The following is a 25,696-nucleotide window of genomic DNA, read 5'->3' as shown; positions in this document are numbered from 1 at the left end:
GGTTTTTAATTTTATTTTAGGAAAACGAGAATTAGTAATGTGCATTTACTAGTTGAAGATTTTCCAAAGAGATTTTCGGTCATTATTTTGGACAGAGCATTTTCAGGAATTATGGAAACCGAATTTGGAGTATATTGCATATCTTGAGAATATTTTCGGTTTTAGAAATTCCTTGGTGCCCAAACTTCCTTGTCTATAAATACTTGAAGTTTGCATTTATAGCAAACTAATCCTTCGTGACAACAAACTTCCTCGGTTGTGTTGTTACTGGTGAAGCCGCCTATTCGGAGAGGAGATTAACCTAATTAGGCGAAATCTCTTACGGCCGCTCAGTTTAAAGTCGTCTTTTGGATTGAGAAGCCCTATTAGTACCGTTGGTGGGAAACTAGATAATTGAGGTTTATCTTGTGTTTTCGAATGATTTGATTGACTAACGGTGGTTGAACTTTGATTGCACCTAGTTTTTTTATGCTTAAGAATCTTCTCTTCTGATATAAGATTCATTCAAACTAGATCGAAGTTTCGACAGGGATCTTTAGACTGTTTGTAGATCTAAATACGTCTTGTGATAATCCATTGTTAATAGACTCCGTTCTGTGCGTGATTGATCACAAGAGATTCAAGTTGTTGTGTGCAGACGTTTATTGAAGATCTAAGAAGATTTGAAGACAAAGAAGATATTGAAGATTTCTTATTTGGGGTTCATAATCTTTGGTGTGCACAATACTTGTTTCGGTATAAGAGGATCCAACTATAATCGTTTTATCCTTGTGGTAGATTGGATTGATTAGTTGTGTAGATCGGCATCAATACAATTCTTTGTGATTAAAAGTATTGATTGCAAAATCTTAACAATTACCGTTGGTAGTTGAGAATAAGATAGATCTAAGAACCTGACGAAGGAGTTTATTGAGATAAACAGAAGAGCCTTTGTCGAACTCACATCACTTGGTTGAAGAGAGTTGCTACCTAACAGATTTGTTGTTCCTTTATTGTTTGGAATACGAACCAAAGGAATTGTTCCAAGTATGTGACTTATTCATAAGTTGGAGGCGTGGGATTACAGATGGAACTAGGTGAACTATAGGTTTAGTTGCTTGGTCTCAACTATACGAAGTTGGTTTAATTTTGTGTAGCGGCTTAATCCTGAGAGTATTCAATTCTGGAGAAGGTTCCGGGTTTTTTTTGCATTCGCAGTTTCCTCGTTAACAAAATCTTGTTGTGTCATTTACTTTTATTTTCCGCATTATAATTGTTTTATTATAATTAAAGTAAATTACACAAAAATTAATTCTTATTTACTTGATAGCAATCCTATTGTGTTTGGTTAAGCCCGAACCTCTTATAAAGTAAACATACTTCGTTGTTGTATTGTCTCGATCTCGTATCCATAGACGATCACATGAAGTGTGAACCGATTAGTTGTATTGTCTCGACCCAGTCCATAGAAAATCACTTTCGGAGAAAAGACTTATAGGTAGGAAAAGTTTTAGCTTGAGGTATATTTGGGCACCCTCGCCTTTTTCAATTGGTATCAGAGTAGGCAAACACGAAAAGATCTAACAATCCGTGTGGTGCGATCCAACCTATAAGAAATTAAATCTAATGGTCGATTCAGTTAACGTAACGACAAGATTTGATTACTTCAAAAATTCGTGGTGGAAGACCCGGATGAAGTATGTAATACTCTTGTTCTAAAATTTTTAGAAATTGAAATTATGCTTATGTATGTCTTGAGTGACTTACATAATCCTTTGGCTATCATAGGATTGTACATCATTATAGTAAGTAACAATGATACAGTGGCCTATGAGACATGTCGTATCTTGAAAATGCATAAGATTCTGCTCAAAATTTTTATGAACATTGGCTATTGTGTTCTGGCAAAATCAGGAATCTTAAATATATTTTGGATGGCCTACCAAAGTATACACATGTATGTTTTCAGATCAAGGACTGTCAATATTTCGCTTTCTAGGATGAGGTTTTGGAAATATGTGATCCTGTAAGGATTGAGTTTTCAGTTAATAATTCTATTAACAATGGTTTGCTTTATACACCTCACAATTGTTTTAACGAAGCAAGTGATCTTTTGAAAAATTGGTTTGCCCCAGAAAAATTGTCTGTTCGAGAGTTGCAATAGGTAAGCACTTATCCATTTGAATTAATAGCTGCCCCAGAATAATCCAATATTAGTTTATTAATCATCCACTTGTGTTGCCATCCTGAAGGTACATCAACGGGTATGAACAGGGCCATTGTGGAGCAGCTTGTGAAATTATACAGAGAGTCCCATCTTGGAAGACGCCTTCCTGCTTATGATGGAAGGAAGAGTCTTTATACCCCTGGACCATTACCTTTTTCGAATAAGGATTTCTCAATTACCTTGATTGACGAGGATGATGGCACTGGAGCTGCTAGGTTTTTCCTTTGGTGCCTCTCATTTCCTTTACGTTCGCTTTCATGTATGTGCAGTAAGCTTATTCTCTACTTCTTTTGTAATGCAGTACACAGGTAATGCAGGACACAAAGGGTGTTCAAAGTTGCTATCAAATATACTGCATGAGCCGATCTCCATCTCTTGGGAATGTTTTTGCAGGGAAAACAGGCAGCCGTTCAGGTTCTCCACATTGTTCTGCATGAGCTTCCAACTTTTAGGTATATGTCTTGTATTATTCCGGTCTGGCTTTCCATTTTTATATCGTAGTTTTGAGATACGCATTGATTTCTATTGGTTATAATGGGTATGCTCCTGTTGGCCGTTTGTTCTATCTCCCCAATTTGGGGTGAAGACAGTCACTCTATGAAGGATTGGGAAGTTCGTGAGGCTTTTACTTGAGTATATCACCTTAACTCAAATGGGTCTTTCATTGAATATCGATGCGTTCTAATTTTGACATTTGCTGATTGCTAAAGTCTATTTAATCTGCCAATGTGGGATTTTAACATGTATGATCTGGTCATTTAACAACTTCTTAGTTATCTATGTCCTACATGCACGAGCCATTACTTGGTCATTTTATTTGAGCAAGCCGACTATTGCATATATAGTTCCATGCTAAGTGTTCATTGTATTTTTTTTTGTGTGTGTGTAGATACGTCTACTACTTCATTCATCGAGCCATTATCTGTCATAGAAATTGTTACCCAGCTCCTGAATGGGGATGCACTTGCTCGACCTTGTCTGATGCTGATCCAGTAAAGGTAATAACTTCTCTTGGTTTGTTTTCGATGTTCCCATGTTGATGAAAGAGGTACCATGAAATATGTTGTCCAATTTTCGATGAGACTTATGGGTTTTCTATTCAGCACACATTGGCCGTGTTTGCAAGTTGGAAATCAACAAAGACCAAATTATCTTCCCATGGATGCTCTTTGCTTCTGTAGTGCAAAATTCAAATCCTTTTAGTGTGAGAACAGAGAGCCTGAAACATATGCTGCTTGGGAGGTTTCTAGTTTCGACAAGAATGGTTGTAGGTCTCTCTCTTTGATCTGCTGCATGAATGAGGTATGTGAGTTAGTTATTTGATAACTCTGGAATGCTTTGACTCGACATGAATTTGTATTATGGGAACAAGATTCTTAGAATTCTGAAATTTCCCTCAACAAGTTGGCTAGAAGGTGTTGCCATCCCCTTCGTAGTGTTGGCTAGATCTATCAACAAGGCTAGACACTTCTTATCAGAGCTTCAGGTCAGCGAAACGATGCTGCTATCTCTACAGGGTTTTGGCCAAATGAACCCTGCGGCATTAGAGTTATAGCTTGCTGAATTTCAGGTTGCTGTTGGATACTTGCTAGACCTTATTGTATAGAGTTTTGTAATTTACATTTCTCTGTGATTGCAACAAGTTTGTACAACTATTGAAAACTTGGAGGTATTACTGGGGAATGCCCAACTGTTTGCAATTTGAAATTATGGAGGGTTTGTTTGCAGAATTCCCCGTTTCCAGGAATTTATAATCCCATGGGATTACAAATTCTGAGAATCATGTAACTCCTTGTGTGTTTGGTAACTCAATATAAATTCCTAAGATTTATAGAGTTTTCTTGTATTAAAGTCTTTGTACTGTTTGGCATTACCCTCAAATCTTAAAATTGCATATATATGAGATTTAAAGTTAAAAGAAAGTGAGTCCACAAATCCCTTGATAAGTTTCCCAGTAAATCTTAGGGGGGAGGGGTCGGACTCCGTATCGAGGATTTGCTGGAAAACTGAATCCCATAGGAAACATGATTCCAAAGATTCGGACAACCAAACATACAAAGAGAAACGTAATTCTACCGAATCCCTTGGACCCATGAATTCTACCTTTAAAATTCTACATCCAAATCCACCATTAGTGAAATTGTGATTGTAGTAACATAAGTTTGCACAATCAGTGAAAAATACAGGAGTATTAAGAGGGAATGCGCAACTGGTTTCTGATTGTTTCCACCTATTATCTGATTGAGCCGAAGCCTAATAAAAAAAATTGTTTTTAAACAAAAAAATTGTCATTGCGGTGTCGATTATGAGCTATTGGTTTGACTTGAAACATAACTGGTGATCATGATGGTGTTTTTAAGTGATTTGTTAATTCTTATCAATTTTCAAAACTCTTGAATTGTCTGCAAACACGGTTCTTTTATAACAAGTAATATGAGGATTTAACAATGAAGCGTCCACAAGACAACAACTCCATTTAAATGTCGTAATATGTGGTATACACTACTTTTTCTGAAAGAGTTGTTGAGTTCTATTTTGGTCACGACTCTTTTTACTAAGAGTTGGCCATGATAGTATGTTACGACGTTTTACAGGATTAATGCAGTAAAAAATATAACTTTTCACGACATATATATAAAACGTCCTGAAATAACAGTCGTAAAAAGGGATTTTTCCTGTAGTGTGCAGTATCATGATTTTATGATTTTGACCTTTGTCGAAAATCCACCATCAACATTAAGTCCCCTTCTTAGTGAGGGACAGTCATGTTCCGCAGTAAGCATTAGATGGTGATTTTCCAGTCGACGAGATAAGCAGTTGAACTCGGTCGTACAAAGGTATTTTCAGAATCCTCGATTTGCTCCAATGGTGTCATGTACGAACAAATGGTCAGGTAAGGACCCTGATAGTATAATAGAGCGTCATCTCGTGAGCAAGGAGAGATGAGGCACTGCTGATTTGGTCGGTCGGACGTCCGGTTTTGGTCGGGTTAGCGTTTACGGGCCCGAGACCTAAAAAAGAAATCCATGTTTTATTAGGTTTTGGAAATAAAATTAATATAAAAGGAAGAAGCCCTAATTTTTTTTTTTAATTTTTGATTGACCGACCACCTCCCTCTTCATCCCTTCGCGTTCGTCAGGGAAGGGGGAAATTTTTTCGCCGGAGCTTCTCACTGTCCATGGCCGTCCGGTGAACTACCGGCCAACTCCGACCGATAAAAAGGTAAGTTTTTTTTTTAGTTTGTTGTGTATTTTTCATGAGTTGTTTGAAAACAAAATTTCATAAGTATACATGCATGTGTAAGTTTTATGAAAAATTGTTTTAGCAAATACACACCCGTATGTTCGTTAGTCTAAGAAACTAGCAATAATCACTAATATGAAAGAGATACATAAATCCTTGAATGAATATGATCTAGTTACAATAGAGAATTTTTTTTTACAAGATTTCATCAAAAATCAAAATTTTACTTTCAAAGCATGAACTTTCACACAAATACCTTTAGGAAACGTTCGTTCATAGTTGAAGTAATAAATAATAATCCTAAGATATTTTTGAAATAGACCTTCACTTCATCATATAATTGCCGAATGAATGTTGATGGTTAAAGTGAGAAAATATAGCACGTTCGATGAATTGTTGAATATTGATAGTTGAACCAATACTCCTAGTCCGAGCAAATATTGCTCGTCTTAGCAAATGTTGCTCGTTTGATGAATTATTGGTAGCGGGACCAAATAGAATATTAATTTAAGATACTGGAGACTGGACCGAGTATAATCAATTAAAATGTTGATTGCGGGATCAACATAAATTATTAGTGTTAACCTGCTCAGAATTATGCTTTGCAGAGCCTTGGATTCGAAACCTTAGTTTTGATCAATTGCTGATGAATTGATGATTTATTGAAAATCAACCACGGAGTGAGAGAGGAACCGGCTACATGGGATGACGGGCCGACCATGTAGCGCCCAGATGCTTGAGTGAACCAACACCAAAGTCTCCCGAAGACCAGTTGGTGAAAGGAGAATTAAATGCTGGTTTAATCATTTATTGAAATAACGTTCCTTTGAGCATTAGGTAATAAAACCTAATTATGGAGAAGTGAGGGACCGACCAAGAACTCATGGAACCGGCCCTGGTTGGTCATGGGACTGACTGACGATCGTTTGATGAAAGTCTAAATTGTTTGGAAAAGTTTGAACCTAATATGAACAAATTAGGTCAAATTATGAAAATATGTGGGACTGGCCTCTTGCAAGCCAAAGGGCCAACCTTAGTAGGTCAAGGTAACATGCCCATGTCACCATAGTGTCTGTGTCTTAGTCCTGAGAATTTTGATATTTTCTGATGCGCGTTTGAGAAACATTTGAGAAAATATGAAGAGATCAAGGTTTTGTTCAAACTGAGGATCTTCATAAAATGAAGGAAATATTAATAAAATAAGGGTTACAAGGTGTGGGACCGGCCACGGCTAGCGCATGGCCGGGCGGCTAGTAAGCCCGGTCCCGCGACACCTTTCCTAATTTTATATTATTTCCATGATGTTAAGAAAATATCATGAAACTAAGGAGTTTGTTGAAATGAAAGAATTTCGCTCAAATGAAGGACTTTGCTCAAATGAAGGAATTTTCATGAGATCAAGGAAAAATAATAAATTAAGGTAAAATAAAGGAAGAGGCGTGGGACCAGCCATGGCGGCATGACCAGCCGGTCAGTGGGCTTGTTCCCCTTAGACGCCTCAATTAATATTTATTATTATTATTTGCTTCCCTATTTTTGCATAGGTTTCCTCATTCCTTCGTATTTTCGAATGCTCGTTCGTGCATTCAGGTGCTCGTTAGTACATTATTGCTGAGTACACTTGCACCATTTCCTCGGGGCTTATTTGATGGTGGCTCAGATGCCCGTACGTTGAATATTTATTACTAACCCATGGAATTCTGCTAGGAAGAGCCATGAATTGAAGTAATAAAATATTATGAAGAACGTATAATATTTTCTAGGAATTCTTTGATGAATCTTGCGACTAGAAATAATTAATTAATTGATGGCTCTATACTAGCAGACCAGCTGTCTAGGAGCATTATAATCATTTGAAACTCGAGGTATGAGATAATTGAAGTGTAATACTCGATTTGAATGTATATTCTGTAAAGTCAGGGAACATTGCGACATCCTGAAGACGTTATTGCTCTATACTAGTGATTAATACATCTAGGAGCCGTCCAATCATCTCGATTCTATACAGAAATGATTACTGAAATTGCTCAGTTAATGAAATATGTCGTGGTCTCAGTTGAGAGACTGCATATGTATGCTCTGAGAGGAAATACACTCAGTTAGAGGTTCTTAGGGATGTTCTTAGAGGCAGTACACTCAGTCAGAGATCATCATGGCATGAGTTTTCATGCTTAAAAGAGAGACATGAATCTCAATATTCGTCTGACTACTGGATCGGGAATATGTAAGATTACGATTTTAGCCTGTGTCAAATATCCACCATCAATACCGGGCAGTTAAAATCAACAGGCTGAATCACAAGGTTAATACAATGGTTAGTATGATAAAATATTGTGATTCCCAACTAAGGGTTCTTCGTGAGGAAAATGTTGTAGTTTGTTCATCACGAACCTTACTCAAGGCTAAACTCAAAGAAAAATGCATGTGAAATTGAACGACTATTGAGTAATCTCTATATTCAACATAAAAGTCGTTCTGGGGAGTCTGTCATACCAAATACTTCTGACTCTGTTGTGATATCAGAAAACGTGACTAATTCTAATCATGTTTCTCAAATGAAAACAACTTCAGAAGTTAAACTGCAAACCCTTCCTATTGATAAAGAAGTGCTTGGTTCTTTCACTAATCATGGATTTACCACTTCTCTTGGAAGGAGGAAATCTTCTTACGATGTTTCTAATGCTACACTTTCTAATCACTCCAGTGATCAGAATGTATGTATTTTTTGTAATTCAAAAGGACATGTTCAACGGAATAGCAAACTGAAGCTGAATGACAAGTACTTTGGTCGACTTCAGCATACCTTAAATTTAATACTCAAAGGTGTAACTGACATTCAGATGTATAAACCTATTGGTTTTAGTACTCACCCTGTGAATTCTTCCAGGAAAGTCAGTTCATTATGCTCATCGAACGTTCGAACCAATTGTAGCATTAATACAAATCGTTCAAGGAGATTTCAGAAAGGTTCTTCTCAACCTAATGTGAAGAATGATGTTCAAGATGTGGAAAGGTACCTGTTGTTGGGAGAAATTATGGAGATATGAAGGACAACCTTAATATGATAATTGAAGGATACAAGGATCGTATCAACAGGCTTTCAAAATCCACCATACAAACTTCTTCTGGTGGGGATTCGAACTTAGTCTCATATTTTGATGAAAACAAGTTTTATGATAAATTTTCACATCAAAAATGATTCTCTCCTAGAATTGGAAGGAAAAAGAGACTCAATCGTGAACACCATTCATTTAATGAGCTTAGGGCTCATACTTGTGCTAACTGATCACAAGGTTGAAACCTCACTCACAAAAATCCTGGTTGACTGAGATATGATCAGGTATACTTTTGGTAAAATGCATTTTGCGTAGTTGTACTATTTTCTTATCGTCCATAGCTAAACTATTGTCTACAGATAAGCTTTACCTAAATATTGGATGTGTCTCGTGAATCTCTTCGTTTTTATTTCTTGATTTTTTTTTTATTTTGCAACTAAGTTGCCTGCTACTCTTGTGGTCTAAATTTGTCTCTCTTTGTAGAAATATAGAATTTATTGAGCCAAAAATTGTGAATGAATATCTTCGCGTAGCAAAATTTCGCCGTCCTTGTAAAAAGTTATATTACGGCTTTAGTTTTTATTTCCCGTTTGGGTTCGGATGGTGTTCGTATGGGTACCCATTTACTTGTCATCTTTAGAAACCCTAAAGTTCAGCGTCCCTAAGAAACCATTTAAATACCAAACCTATTGAGTCACGAACGCGTACTCTAGGATATTTTATTTTCCGTCAAGAATGTCTTCACCTTCTCGCACCTGTCATTTTGTGATAAGCACGCAAGTGCGACACTTTTATACCCACATTTATACTAGCTAGGTCTCGATATCCCGCTAATGACTATATTTTAGAGCTTTTACAGGAATTACAAGTGAAATCCGTTCACCCGGCGAATAAATGGCTTAGAAGCTAAAATTGGCACTTGCGACTTGCATTTCCAAAGGAGTCAGAGCTTATGGGCTGCACCACCTTTCCATTTCATGGCCAGAGATTTCAATTTACAATACAAAGAATTTTCTTTGTTTGTCAAGCGTGTGAGCCGCACTTGTGAGGGGTAAGAAGATAGTGGATGTGGCATCACTTGTTCCACATCTTCTGTTATTTGTAAAAGAGAAAATGAATTCTCATTTTCATTTCCTAGCCGTCATCATCACTCATTATGTTATGTGATTAAGGGTTCATGGAGACAGCAAATGAAAGAATCAAAGTGAAGAAATTGTTAGTTTGGTCGGTGGAAAAGAATATGGCTTTGCTTAAACTCTATGTCGACTAAACTTGCGCCTAAAGTTTAGTTACTTCTAAACCAAGTTAGGAAAACTTATACCTAAAGTAATGATTTCTTAAGGACCAAGTTTGTGTATCTATATATAGGACTAAAATTGTAGGTTGTAGATAATCCAACCTAGAAGAGTGGTAAAACCTCGTGCTTAGGTTTTTGGTCTCTTTGTTAGGGAGGGTCATGTGATACCGTGAAGGTCAATATCGGTGTGAGAGAAAAACTTGTAGAGAGAGGATTTTGGTGTTCTAGTGTTTAGGGTTTGGGGATTTTCCCTAAACCAATTTTCTAGTGTTTCCATGTTTCTTCTCTGTTAGTAGCAACTGTGAAGATGGTATAGAAGAGAAGACATGAGGATGGTTTAAGGAATGGTTAGATATATTGGTTTCTATGGTTTCTTCGATGGTGTTCTCGGGCATGTCTTGTTAACTCTTTGTTCTTGTATTGGGTTGCGAAAATAGCATGTAATGGTCTTTGATTAATGGAAGTTTTTCTGGTGGTGTTGACCATGGATGTAGCCTGTAGAGGTGAACCACGTATATCTTGTGTTGTGGTTATGTGTTCTTGTTTATCTTCTGTCTCTCTTATTATTTCTCCCGTATTTGGTTTAAATCACCAATTGCCCTTTGTGATCCTGTGATTCTGCTGCGCTCGGGATGCCAATTTTCGCACAATTGGTATCAGAGCAAGGACGGGCTGGTGTGATTAAACTTGGAATTGAATGATAGTTTATTGTTCGGGTGGAGAAATATGTTTTGAAGATAATATTTCAACCGGTGTTTACACAAAGATGGATTTGTGATGTGATTTAAAAATCAGGGAGGTTCAACTTGGTAGAAGTTTATGTTCTTCGTTCAGTTTTATGATGTAGTATGGGATGCAGAATAAGGCCGAATGAGGTGGATTACATATATACTTCTTGAAGAGTGTTAGTAATCATACACTATAAAGAATGGGTTACAAAGTTTGAAGAAAGGATGAGGTTGTGAAGTCTCATGTACAAGAAAGTCAGCATCGCTTTGAAGTTATGCACGGGATGTTATAGATTTATGTTCTTAAGTATATGTTAAAGTATTCTTGATGGCTTGCACATAATATCAAGAATGTTCCCAATCTCGGAAGCATGTACCACAGTAAAATGGGTATTCACACGGTATGTATTCCGAGCGAGTATGTTAGGTGTGATGGTGGTAAAAAGTATGTCAGATTGGTGATGGCTTTGGGAATCGCTCAAAGGATTAAGCCTGTTAATCACAGTGGAGATATCTGATGGTTTGTTTCAGATACACGGTAATCATGACATGTGCTGGAGTATGATATTGAAGCTAATTCTTCCTTTCTGGATTAGAGTTCAATATGTTGTTAGCTTACTGGTTAACTGGAGCTAGCGGTGATTTTTCTGGATGGTTCTCTTGGTGATCAATGGTGGAGTCTGTGCAAGGATTCGTTGATGATGATGAAATATTTTCATGGTGTTTGTGAGACGTGGCCAGTTTCATAAGTGTTCTTCATGAAGAAGATGGTTTGAAGACTTTTATCAACTTCATGGTGTTTTTGATCGAAGAGATGGTTCTATGAAGATGGAAGTTCAGGTTTGAGCTTCAAAAGTGATTCTACGAGTATATAAAGATGGTGGAAAACTCTGGAGAAAGATGGAGGTGGTCTCCTGTGATCGTCTCATGCTTGAAAGCATGATCCGAGGTAGAGAATTGTTAGTTTGGTCGGTGGAAAAGAATATGGGTTTTCTTAAACTCTATGTTGACTAAACTTGCGCCTAAAGTTTAGTTACTTCTAAACCAAGTTAGGAAAACTTATACCTAAAGTAATGATTTCTTAAGGACCAAGTTTGTGTCTCTATATATAGGACTAGAATTGTAGGTTGTAGATAATCCAACCTAGAAGAGTGGTAAAACCTGTGCTTAGGTTTTTGGTCTCTTTTTTAGGGAGGGTCGTGTGCTACCATGAAGGTCAATATCGGTGTGAGAGAAAAACTTGTAGAGAGAGGATTTTGGTGTTCTAGTGTTTAGGGTTTGGGGATTTTCCCTAAACCAATTTCCATGTTTCTCCTCTGTTAGTAGCAACTGTGAAGATGGTGTAGACGAGAAGACATGATGATGGTTTAAGGGATGGTTAGAGATATTGGTTTCTATGGTTTCTTCGATGGTGTTCTCGGGTATGTCTTGTTAACTCTTTGTTCTTGTATTTGGTTGCGAAAAGAGCATGTAATGGTCTTTGATTAATGAAAGTTTTTCTGGTGGTGTTGACCGTGGATGTAGCCTGTAGATGTGAACCACGTATATCTTGTGTTGTGGTTGTGTGTTCTTGTTTATCTTCTGTCTCTCTTATTATTTCTCCCATGTTTGGTTTAAATCGCCAATTGCCCTTTGTGATCCTGTGATTCCGCTGCGCTCGGGATGCCAATTTTCTTACAGAAATTTCAAGAGTGAAACTCAAGAGCAGCATCAGTAATGGATATGGGTTCATCTGGAGCAATCGTTGAATATGGATTTGGGAGGATTAAATGGTGGCAATACAAGCAGAGATGAGATGTGAATGAATATCATAATAAGGGGTTCGATTTGTCGAAGGGTATGGACTATATACAAGCCAAGAAATCAGTGAGAAGAGACAGGAGATGCAAGTGCTAGTTATCTCGAGTTCCTACAAAAACAGGAGTCGATTGCAGGGGTTTTGACTTAAATTTGGTGTTCAATGGCGAAGAAAAATTGTTGCTGGTGGTGGAAGAGATCGGTAGAGTAGCGAAGATGATAGATCTGTAGGGTTTTGAACTGAGGAATTGGTGTTGATTCATAGCTGGATAGATAGTTCTGAGATGTAAATCATGGCGGATTTCAGGGAGTTCATGGGTCGATCTACAACAACAACATAAACAAGCTTTGGGGTTGTTTGATGTGGATTGGAAATTCTTATGGCTGGAATTGATTGGAGCTGGCCGATTGAATCTGCAGTGGTGGTGAAATGTAAGATGGAAATGTTGGTGTTGTGGGTTCGATCTATATTTTGTACTTGAATGTTTGAGCTGCGAATGTTCAACAACAACTACAATGAAATTCTGGTTGGTGTTTACAGTGAATGAATGGAGATAAGATGGAGAGAGGTACTGTTGGTTTGAGCGAGGGAAGATGGTGTCAATTGGCAGCGAGAATAATTAGGTCTCTATGGTGATTAATGAGGTTTGAACATTTGGTGGTTACTGGTGGCTGTTACAGTTCTGGGAAGACAGTTTTTGATGGCAATGAAGATGAGATCGATTATTTTGGAGTTCAATTCAGTGAAGTTTATGGACTGCATTCAGGCCAGGTAGTCGGCAAGAGCAGCAAGTGCTAACTAGTGCTGGTGGAGTTGATATTATATGTTCTTTTGTGGGGTTTGTATCAGTTGTAAGGATTCTATACGAACTGGTGAACCGGTGGTGGTGGCTTAAAGTTTTAGGTCAGGAACGAAAAGTGGAGTTGGTGCTATATACACGAGTCTGGTGCTTGAGAAAGTATATTGGAGTTAGTCCATACACGAGTCTGGTGGAGTTGAGATATAACTCTTGGATATACTTTTCTTAAGATTGAGTCTGACTGTCTAGTTGATTCTCTTGAAAGTATATTAGAGTTAGCCCATACAGATTGCTAAGCGAAATATTGGGTATGGTTGTTAGACCCTCGTTTTTTCAGAAAATAGCATCCAAGTAAGTCATGGGCCTAAGATACTTATAGCTCTGCTTACAAGCACCGAAACATATAAACTACCTCTGAAATTGTCTCATTGTATCAACAAACTCAAAATTCACATAGCTAAGAGGATTACTTTCCTCGATAGATTTGACATACCAAGCTAAATCCATATACGGCATCTCGCCATCTCCAAAATGTTGTTCAACTACTGCTTCCTTCCCTTTTACGAGCATGATGGTACTTAATGTTGGACCAAAAAGTATTCTTAAAAAGAGAAACGATCTGGTTGGGTTTTAAACTAGGATATCCATTTATATGGTCAGACTTCAAATGCTCGACTAACTTAGTTGTCACTGGTGGACTCTTTAACCTCAAACCAACACCACAACTACAAAAAGAAAACATGGAACAAGTAAAAATATATAATGTGCACCACAATGTACACCACTATGTACACCTAAAAAGCCTGCATAAGTAATGTGCACCACAATGCATACATACATACATACATACATACATACATACATTATTTTATTTTTTTTGAAAAACAATGAACCTTTTCATTAATAGAAATTCGAGGTTACAATGAGTTTAAGATCGAAAACAAGAGAATACAAAGTAACAAGAACATACGGTAAAAGTAAAATACCGAGAAATCCGACAAGAGAAAGAGAAGGATTACAGAAGTAAGACAAATACAAGTATGGATAAGATCCAATTAAATCGGAGGAAGAATGGTTTTTCTCGGAATAAAATTCCAACCATTTAGTTTGTTTTTCTTCTTTAGAAAGATGTGCTCCGTCAAAAAAATCATCGATGAAGATTCCGTCGCTGGATAAGTTGTGAACAAAGATTCCTATGAAGATTTCGTCGCCTGAGACAACAAAGATGAAGATTTTGTTGTTGGAGAGCATTACTATTGATCTTAAAACCCAACCCAATAACCAAGAATCACCATTAAAGCGAAGATAAACATCAAAAGAGTAGATAAAATCACCATGATGGTGTAGATAAGTAAAAAACATGATAACAACTAAGCTAAAACTACTAACTAACCTAGAAAGCAAGAAATAATGAAGAAATCTGCTCAGATCCGGTCTAAAATGGACCAAATCTGAGCAGAAAAGGGTTGTTGGTGATGGTTTTATAAAAGAAGAAGAACGAGTGATAGAGAAGAGAGAGGAAGCCACAACATGTTTTTAAAGGAAGTCTTACTAAAGCCTACATAGATAAAGTGCACAACCATGTACTCCACTATGAACATCATAAAAGAAAAATTAGTAATGTGGACAAATATGAATACCACTCACCTGTAAACCATATTAGCATCTTTCGGAACAAACCGAGATGTGTCGCTATTCACAGACAGAAAGTTGGACAACCATCACCTTAAAAATCTTAGAAGGGTTAAAAATCTGCTTTACCTTTCAGTTTATAATTTACCGAACGCTTAATTACTTCTTCTGCAAAGTACAATACAAAAAAAAAAATTCTTTCAAAAGATTCACAACAACAACAAACTAAGCCCAATTCTATTGGTTCGGCCAAGTTTTTTTTTTTTTGATAACGAAGGTCTTCAACAAGGCTAATGATCCCCCTCGACTATTGGCACCATCCAAATAGGAGGCACATACCAGTACATAGAAGACTTGTGTTTTTTTTTTGCCCATTGAGTTAGCTCATGAGCAACAGAATTATAAATTCTGGGTTGAAAGGAAAAAATAAAAGCTTTTAAACTAGAAACAAAAAAGTTAATATCCTTAAAGATAATTGACCCCAAGAGAAACAATTTATAAGGTCTTGAGCATGTGTAAGTTTCTGCTCCACTGTTTTCTTTAACACCGCCCAAATTGGTCTAGGTTCAGCAGATTGGACTTCAAACACCATAGCAACACAAAAAGAAGCTTTAATGGAAAATCCCTCATCACATAGCCTGATCCATTGTTCAAAGAAGAATCATCAAAAGCACCATCAGTGTTTCATTTTATCCAACCAGTTGTGGGTTTTTTTTTTTGGGGGGGTTGGGGGGGGGGGGGGGGGTGATCCATGTATCCAGTAAACCAGTATGAATGGAATGGCTAATAGGTGATCCATCAAAAACATAGCTCTAGCTCTGTTAAGAACAAGTAAATGGTTTTCATTGGTGTTTTGGAAAACTAACAGATTTCTACCACTCCATAAAGACCAAAGAATGGTGACAAATAAACATTGAAATTCATTGGGCAGTTTAGAGTTAGGATCCACTAACCAGAACATTAACCAATTGGAAAAGATGCAGGTATTGACACACAGAGGGGATAAGAACCAAACACGACTAGAAAAAGGGCATAAGACCAAGGCATGCATAACAGTTTCATTAGGGTAAAGATACCTGGAACAATCAACTCCATTCATAGGCACTCTAATTTGAAGAACAGTTCTAGCAGGTATAGCATTCCTAGCAAGCAGCTTTCCAAATAAAAGTTTGAATTTTTTTAAGAACTCGAATTTTTCATATACACTTCCAAAATTTACTACAAGGGGAGGGTCTTATTCTTATAATTCCCAAGTAGGCAGATTTAGATGTAAAAATTTACCATTCTTTGAAAGATCTCAAACTCTCCTTCTATTAGGAGTGCATAACTGCCTTAAGGGAATAAGGATGATCTTCTCGGCCAAGTTAAATGTATGTGACTATATTCAAATTCACTTATGATCACGGATGACGACAATATCAAGGCTGCTAATGAGGATGCCAGATTTAGTGGGGATGTACCAAGTCAAGACAAAAACTGTTTTGTCCTATATGAAAATTTATTTTATCTTATTATAATTTTGATACACCCCACTTAATTTGGTACTCCGATTAGCAACGTTGGACGATGTTTCAAAGAAGGAATAAAAAAGAGAGCATAAAGGAGCTTTTATTTGTCCGTCACATGATCCAACATGTACTGAGCTTTTTGTCCCCAACGTCTGTCTCAAACACGCGTGTCCCATAGCATTACCCTCCAGAAGCGGCTACTTAAATGTAAAAACAAAGATTATTTTTGTTACCTTTTCGGTTTTGTTTGTTCTTTGAATCTTCACCGAAAGAAACACCAACAAGTGTGTCTAGTTTTCTTCTCAGTTGTTTCAGTTTCTTCAGTTGTTGTTTTTCTTCTTCATCCAATTTCTCAGAATTGTTTCAGACTACTCTGTTAACTCAACTGAACTCCACTTCTCGGATCTCAGTAATACCCGAAATTCTCGTTACAGATGTCAATTAAACCAAACAAATCTTAACTAATACTAACAACTTAGTATCTTATATTATATTCTTAGTAATTCTTCCACAACTCCCTTTTGTAAATTAGGGTTTTGTAGTTTTTAGTTTTGGTAATGGAAGGAAAATCAAAGACGAAATTTCTTACGAGAAAACAGTCATCAAAAGCACCAGATAAAGAATATGAAGAAGAAGAAGAAGAAGAAGATAATGTATCTGGAGTTGGAAATGGGATTAATGATTTAGGAGAAGAAGAAGAACCTGAAACTATTGATCCTACTATTAAACTCATGTATTTAACTAATGAAGGTGATCTTGAAGGAATTAATCAGTTATTAGATTCAGGGATTAATGTTAATTTTAGGGATACTGATGGAAGAACAGCTCTTCATATTGCTGCTTGTCAAGGTTGTAATGACGTTGTTCAACTATTGATTCAAAAGGGTGCACAAATTGATCCTAAAGATCGATGGGGTAGTACGGTATGTTCAAGTTCACTATTAATTATGATTTCTGCCTCTAATTTATATATTTGATGTTCATTAGTGTTTTTGATATATGAAATGTTTGTTGTTAATCTTAATTTGTCTACGAAGGTGTGTACAAGAAATTCCATAATTGAATTTGACACGGTTCAATTTTATTTGTTAGGTAAAACAACAGTATTAGATAATAACATTGATTTATGTATTGGTTCAAGTATAGAGGATAAATTAGTAGCCATATATTGATTTTTTTCCTTTTTCCGGTTCTTCTTGGTTAGAGAGCATAACTCATTGGCATTATGTCTTAGTATCTCCCACTTCGATGTTGTTTACATTACATACTATTTCAGTTGGCATCTGTTATGCACCTAGGAGAGCCTGAGAGGTCTCTGTTCTGCCAACTTTTATTGTACCAATTGCACATACGTTTGATTTTGCGTAGACAGCCTCTTGCAGATGCAATACACTACAAAAACCACGAGGTGATCAAGCTGTTAGAGAAACATGGCGCGAAGTCTATGGTATGGCTTACATATGCTTAAGTTTTGAGATTTATTGTTTGGTTTAGGATTGATAAAATTTGGAACGCACCTAGGTGATCCTCAAGCTTATCAATTCTTGATTTTAAACATTTATTTGTCTAATATTCCCTTTACAAATGGTTCCAATGCATGTTCAAAAATTCCAAGAGATCTCAATTCTTGATTTTAAAGATTTATTTGTCTAATATTACCTTTACAGATGGTTCCAATGCATGTTCAAAGTTTCCAAGAGATCCCAGAATATGAGATCGGTCCCGACGAGCTTGATTTTAGTAACAGTGTGGAAATAACTAAGGTAACCTCATTCTTATGATGACCTTTACTTGATTAATGGAAGTATCATTACTAGATTACATTGATGAGTAGAGTTAGAGTCTAACCTTTTATTAATAGCCAGTTTATGACTTCAAATATTTTCATGTGTTTTTAATCTTAAGTTTATGGTATTGTAACTTGCTGCATGTTTTATACTCCCTCCGTCCCACTATTAGTTGACCTAGTTATTTTTAGATTTTGTCCCATAATAGATGACCTATATTACTAAACAAAGATATATTTTTAAAATTACCCTTTTAATTGATTATTTTTAGTATAAGAAATATGCATAATTTGATAGGCATGTTTATATTCGTTACATAGGTGTTTTAAAATGCTTTTCAATGGTATAAAGTTTGTGAACATCCGTGGTGTAGTTTGAGAACTATGTTGTCAAAGGCGTCGCCTAGGCGCCAAAGTGGACTTATTCTGAACTTGGGCGCCACGCAGTGGGTAAGGAGATGCCACTTCAAAAAGTGGTGCCCAGGCGTCGCCTTTCTAGGCGCTCGGGCCAAGGCGCCAGTTTGTTGGGCGCCAAAGTGGCATTTTTATGCCAAAAAAGGAAAAAAAATATTGCTAAAATCTTTTTCATTAAGTCATACATTAATATTTTGAAACCCTAATCTAATTATGTTAAAAAACAGATCATTCCTAGCTGTTTTTGTTAATTACTTTAACAGTAGTGAAGGGAAAAAAATCTTTCCAATTTTTTTGCAAATCTTTTTCATTTAAGATTTACAAGCTAATATAGAAAATTCTAAGCTAATTATCAGTTATGTCAAGAACGTGAGAATTATTGTTCTATGCCGCGGCTTCGCCGCGCCTTGCTGCGGCTCGGGATTTTACACCCGAAGCCACGCGGCGCCTTATGCCCATGACAACATAGTTTGAGAGATAAATCATTTCTAATTTTACTTGTTATTATCCATAAGGGTATAATTGCAAAAAATACTTAAAATACTCTTTTCCCTTCCTTGTCTTAAGAATTGTGCAAACTTGAACTAGGTCATCTAATAGTGGGACGGAGGGAGTATTATTCTTGTGAAATATTATTACGTGTCCGTCTTTCTCCCTCTTTTACCAAGCCTTATGATCCTCTTGGCCGTATTTGTGTCATTGTGTGCATCTTGAGTAAATAAACATGAAGTGTCTAAATATGATTGAAGAGAGAGAACATTTAAATTGGCAAAGGGACTCAGACATGTCGGCTTCAAACTGAAAGCTTCCTGATAAAAAAAGGTGCTCATTAGGATCCTGTCCAGCAAAGAAAATGTAATGTTTTCTCATCTATATATACAAATGAATCTTACAGAAGGTCAAGTAAATCAGGTGTAATACCATATTTTTCTTCTTTGTGCAATTTTTTTGTTTGTTTTAGCCTTTAAAATGATAGGTTTGAGGCAGCCCAGTAAGTAGAAAACATGTCAAAATTTGATACTGTCACTATGTTCACCTTCAAAGCAAACCAAAGTTTAAAGGAAGATTCCATCAACAATTTGGCACTTTATGTTGATATGAGCAGTTTTATCTTCTTTTAGAAAAATTGCTTGCAGCAATTGCAAGTAACTTCTAGAATTTCACTTGTTCGACAAACTTCTCTTGTGTAGGATTTTAATCGTAGCACCCACTTGACCTTATTTTCATTTGAAAATATACAATGTTGATCTCTATCTTATCTATGTTATCTCTATCTGAACTATTACAGGGCACGTTCCGTACTGCATCATGGCGTGGAATTGAAGTTGCAGTGAAAAAGATTGGGGAAGATTTGATCACTGATGAGGATAAAGTGTGGGTTGGTTTTTATATTACTAATGGATTTTGATATATTAATTGACATATTATGTGGTATGCTTTCAGTTTATGTCACTGAACACTAAATGATATTTTCTTATTCTCAAAAGAAAATATTAGTTGGTGTGATTTGAGTATGTTGTTAAATCATTTGGCCTTTTTATGCATTTGACATGACGCCTATGGTTTCTGCAGAAGGGCTTTTATTGATGAACTTGCGCTGCTGCAAAAGATGCGACATCCAAACGTTGTCCAGTTTTTGGGTGCCGTAACCCAAAGTACTCCAATGATGATTGTCACCGAATATCTACCTAAGGTTTGTCCGTCGTTTATCGAGTTAATAACTGTTTTCCTTTATTCAGATTATGAAACTTTTATTGCTCAGCTACAAAAAGTTAGATGCATGCTTAGGTGCAGAAGATATAGCATATCAATAGAAAGCCACTAGATTTGGAGGGAGACTTTTGCTGGAGTTGTTACCTTCAGAGTAGTTTTGTGCTGCCATCAACTTCTATTTGAATTTATGCTGGTAGCTAGTTAGTTTGGAAAAAATTGCTTTGCGTTCTCCAGTTGTCTCTCTAGAATAAGGGAAACAAGTGAATGGTGAAAGTCAAGCATTTAACTTTTTTGATTGCCTTGTTTATCGCAAGTAATCTGGTAAAATGTTGAAGGAAAATTTAACATACACTTAAATCAAGTTAACCAAACCATTGAAGCAAAAATATTGGCATATATAAGCACCTTTCTCTCTTTTTTGTTGTGGTTTAGCAAATAAAAATTCAGATATTAGATGATATATTTTTCAAGTTATGGATTACAAATTTCCACAATATGTTAATTGCTATACCACGACAATATGGCAAATTTTAGGATTTTACTGTTGGAATTTCATATCATCCCAACTTTAAATTAGATCTATATATGGTTATAATCCGTACTTTATGCTGAAACAAATAACTCTACTATTAACAAATACTACTACAACACAAAAGATAGTACTTCATGAGCATCAAAAGATACAAAACTATCTCTCTTTACATATCAACAACATACACGCTATATCACATCTTTATATAGAAACACTATCATACACTCCATCATTAACAACAGCAAACACAGTAGAATGGGTTACTAATTCTCGTGCTTGAAGAATTGGTTTCACATTTGGACTTCTTCTGTGTCTCGTGCTTGAATGATGGACTAGTGGCTAGAAGAGAGTCCTGGTCATGCTTTAGTGCATGTCTCCCTAACCTTTCCTTCACGAGTTAGAGAGACATCTCATGGCTACATGGGACAGCTCAGTAGATACTCTGTAGTTATTAGTGCATGATCAAACCATTATCACGGTGTAATCCAGATTACTTCTGATCGACTTATATTAGGATTAGCTTAAACTAATCTTGATTAGTTGCATAATTCATAAAAAACCAACATCTACTTTATCTTCTATCCCGTTTGTTTGTTTTGCAGGGTGATCTGCGTGCCTTTCTCAAAAGAAAAGGAGCACTAAAGCCAGTACTGGCAGTGAGATTTGCACTTGATATTGCAAGGTTTGCGCTTTCATGTATTATAACTTTTTATTCCTTGCTGAAATAATTCAACTGCTATTAGTAAATTACTTGGGTTATAATAATAAACATGTGCAAGGAATTTCCAGATCATGAAAGTATTATATGATAGCAGTAGGAGGAAGAATATTACTTTAGTTTAACAATCAAACCGTTTCAACATCAGCAGTAACTGAAATAGTTGGATAGACCACATTAGTAATTACCTAGTTGGCCAAATTCTCTTCCAGAAGTACAATTTTTATTTATAGTCTTGGATAGTTACAACAATCAAATAATGAAGTCGCACTAAGAAGGAATTAAAATGGAATTTGTAAACCACCAGCAGTTTTTGAGATTTAAAAAGAGGGAGGGTGGAGGAAATCCTAGAAACTTCAACACTGTGAGGTCCATTCTAGTACTGATTATTGGTCCACTCCCTACTATATACAGAAGCATATCTTTGATTAGCTGCCCATTTGGAGAGCTTCAAAATTCCTGGTTGAATGGTTTTTGAAAATTTGCGCTTGTGTTTCATCTATAGTTAGTAGTTCACTGAAAATTTGTGAGTCAATGGTTTAATTAGATCTGCATATTTCCCTTTTTGTATTGTCTCTAATTCTGCTGATTCTTCAGGGGAATGAACTATTTGCATGAAAACAAACCTGAAGCAGTAGTCCACCGTGATCTGGAGCCTTCGTAAGTGTCTACGTCTAGCTTTATCTGTGAAACTGTTAATAACAAGATCAACCTGTAGGCTGGTCTCTGTTTTGCATTAAGTCTTTATTTTCCTCAAATTCTGAACTTCCAGTGGTTCTTACTTTATCTACGAGTAAGATTACAGAAATATACTGCGGGATGATTCCGGGCATCTGAAAGTTGCGGATTTTGGAGTAAGCAAGCTGTTGAAAGTTGCGAAAACCGTTAAACAAGATAAATTCATATTCTCTCCAGAAACTTCATGTAAGATTAGTGCTATTTGTGTAAATTTTTTTTTTTTTTTTTTTTTGAGCTTTTAATGTCAATTTAATATTTAGTGTCAATTTGACATAGTTACCTGACTGGAAAAGATGGCAATGTTGGACATGTCGTCGTCTTATTCTCAGAAACAAATTGTACTTGGTAATGAAATGGGTAGTTTTATACTAATTCATCGAAGTATCTGTCACATTGACACCAAAGAGAGTTCAGTCAATCTCACATCATGTATCAGCTTGGTGCTCTCAAATTTGACCTGATCATTAGTTATTTTCTTTGCTTCAACTGTGCTGAGTATTTACTGTTGAGTTAACTAAAATCCCCTGTAATACTTTTTCTTTTGAATAGGTCGTTATGTGGCACCAGAGGTATTTCGAAATGAAGAGTATGATCTAAAAGTAGATGTCTTTTCATTTGCTTTAATTCTCCAAGAGGTAAAGGTTTTCTTCTATTACTGCTCGCTGATTATTTGGGAAAATCTTGAGACGTTAGTCACATTTCCACCTATCTTCTTGCGACTTGTGCTAACTATTTCATACTTGTAATAAGAAAGAAATGACTATCCTAGTATTTCTAAATAATCTCCTCTGTCTTGTGTGCTTCAGATGATAGAAGGGCACCCACCTTTTTTCCCAAAACAGGAGGAAGAAGTTCCTAAAGCATATGCTGAAAAAGAACGCCCACCTTTCAGTGCTCCAGAAAGGCTTTACTCACATGGATTAAGAGAGTAAGTTTTTCGATTGGTTTAATCTATGTACGTATAAGATGCTGCAACTTAGTTGATAGCTGCAGCACGTATTGCTTTCGAACATAACACTGGGTAGTCCCGAATTAAATGTGGTCTTGTAGTGATTCCATTAGATAGGTGTTTGTCTGACACAAACATTGGTCATTTTTGGAAATGAGTAATGTGCTTTTGTAGATCATCCCACCTGCAAAGAGGTTCTGGGTCAGTTTTCTTAGAAAAGGTGATCGTATGGTCCAAAATTTCTAAGATTTAGAGATTCTGTTTTAGTCTGCATCAATCCAATGCTCATCGATAGATATGGCCAAACTTGGATCAAATGCTTCAATTCATGGATGGTGCAATGCACTTCAATACCTATGAAATACACTTCCGTACCCGTGAACAATTTGATACGCTAGGAGCTATCGTACTTACAAGTATTACAATAGCTAAGAAACTAAGACAGCTGGTCTGCGCAGTTCTTCACTTTGATTTAACTCAATCCTCGACTTGAAACTTCGATGCATTCTTTCTTGGACGACTCTGTTTTAGTTCTTTTTCTCTTCTTCTTTATTTTAATGTTTTTATAATTTACTTCTTAGAAAGTTGTGAGTGTTTGTTTACAGCTTGCCAGCATTTCTAATAATATTATTTGCCTTACAGGTTGATAAAGAAATGCTGGAGTGAGAACCCAGCAGATAGACCGACATTCAGAGAAATTATTAAAAGGCTAGATGGTATCGATTATCTTTTTATGCAGAAGAGGCGTTGGAAGGTCAGTACTAGACCTGAAGTTTTGGAATATACTTATAAAATCTCCTCTAGCTCAAGATCAGTCGAAGATCGACTCAGGACACGATCTTTGTTTTGATAGAGTTTTGTAACACCAGAAGTTTTCTTTATGAAAATATGGCTACTTTGACTCAACTAAAGTTGTGAAATTTGATGGGGATAGATCACTTAGTTTTGTTTTCCAGTTACCATAGGTTCAAGGTATTATGTTAGATAGACAGATAAGTTGGTTTTCTTAATATGAAGCAATTTTGGACCATTCACTTGAGCTAGCGCATATTGCAGAGTAAATTTCATAAGAACTTCATAGGTTTTTCTTAAGAATTGTCTTACACGGATTTAGTATCATCTTTGCCATTTCGTTTCTCGGCAGCCATTTTTTTTTCTTTCTACACTGGTGTCTACTTATTTTGAAATCTCACCTTCAGTTTGGCTATTTTTTGTATTTACAGATTAATATATTTAAATGCTTCGAGGGTTTTGAGGCCCTGTGGAGGAAAAATCATGCTTGCCCAAGCAATCTATCGTCTCGGTTTTCCACCAGACAATGAAGCAGTGCAAGTCTTCTTGTTTCTTATACAGGTATATGATAGTTCTCTTGCTTTTGTTATTCCCTAGTTTTGGTGATATAGCCCATAGAGAAGCGTCAAGTTGTCTTAACGGTCTTGTTATTGTGTAAAAAATAATTACCCATCGTTACCCTCCATATTACTTGTTTGTAGTTATTGGGTAACATGTAATTGTATTTAAACGAGTGATCTTTGCGTTGTCACTGAATGATCCTTTTTGAATGGTAGGCCTCTTTGAATTACAGAGAGATGTCAATTGATATAAAGCTTTAGTTTGAATGATTTAAGGGGGGCGTTCAGGATACAAGTCTGAACGAACTTCCAACTCATGGTTGATGCGAGGCATTCTTCACATGGGCATGAGTAGCACACAATGAACGAAACAGCGATGAGGTTGTATTGGTTATTTTGTACGCTTAAATCAATGGTCGTCATAATTATTTGAGCAACCATCAGATTGGTGCTGTTCTTTTGTAGCATGACATTCTGAAACCCCGTGTTTGTGTTTCCGAAACATTAATTATTTTCATTATTTTTCCATGAATGAAATCTCTAAGCACAAACCATCCGAATGTTTAGTGTTTGTATCCATGTTTTTGCGGGACGTTTTTGAATTCCGGAAAGTCTATAACGTGAAATTCTGGGTCACAAAAATGACTTGTCTTTGTTTCTTTTTCTTTTGTCCATAGTATTTCTTTTGTCTGTATTCTCTGTGAATGGTTCATTTACAAGGAAAGAAAGTTACTGAAAACCAACATGTAACCACTGCCAAAAAAGCATGATGAGAGTATAAAAAAAGACTTCTAGAAATCCATTGGAGAATCCATCTCAAGTTTCAATATTTTGTTTTTTCTCCGGTCACCAGTCTTTGGACTTCTGCGGATTAGGCTATATCAGTGTTCTATTCATCTGTGTGCATCGTATCGTGTTCATAAGAGCAACTACCTGCTTTAAAGTTTCTTACCCAATTGTTCGTACTATTCGAGTCTCCAAAACTGTGGTGGTCAATGGATGCTAGGGGAAAGTCCTGTGGCTGTGGACTACTGAAGTGATTATGGGAGTGGGAGGAAGAAAACACATGATAACAAGATCGGGTACAAGTTTATGCAGGTGCATCAGGCATTAATCTTTATACATTGGATGCCTAGTTATGCTTCAAAAAAAAAGAAAAGAAGAAAGAATGCCTAATTGGGGAAAGGGGACCTGAGCCCTTCTCTTCATCGTAGTTGAGATGGTTAA

General features: G+C 36.4%; 1 protein-coding gene across 1 annotated transcript; it reads left to right on the top strand.

Moving 5' to 3' along the window:
- Positions 1-16,491: 16,491 nt before the first annotated feature.
- Positions 16,492-25,044, top strand: LOC113309704 (integrin-linked protein kinase 1-like). Its single transcript, XM_026558206.1, has 13 exons — positions 16,492-17,190; positions 17,640-17,714; positions 17,935-18,030; positions 19,756-19,841; positions 20,040-20,160; positions 21,315-21,394; positions 22,028-22,090; positions 22,236-22,354; positions 22,718-22,803; positions 22,975-23,096; positions 23,760-23,871; positions 24,341-24,470; positions 24,686-25,044. Exons 1-12 carry the CDS (start codon positions 16,825-16,827, stop codon positions 24,437-24,439), a joined length of 1,425 nt encoding a protein of 474 aa, XP_026413991.1. The 5' UTR covers positions 16,492-16,824; the 3' UTR covers positions 24,440-24,470; positions 24,686-25,044.
- The last annotated feature ends 652 nt before the right edge of the window (positions 25,045-25,696 follow it).

The sequence above is a fragment of the Papaver somniferum genome, chromosome 1 (assembly GCF_003573695.1).
Source record: "Papaver somniferum cultivar HN1 chromosome 1, ASM357369v1, whole genome shotgun sequence".
Taxonomy (NCBI): domain Eukaryota; kingdom Viridiplantae; phylum Streptophyta; class Magnoliopsida; order Ranunculales; family Papaveraceae; genus Papaver; species Papaver somniferum.
The sequence above is the reverse complement of the archived record's forward strand: the minus strand, read 5'-3'. Positions and strand labels throughout refer to the sequence as shown.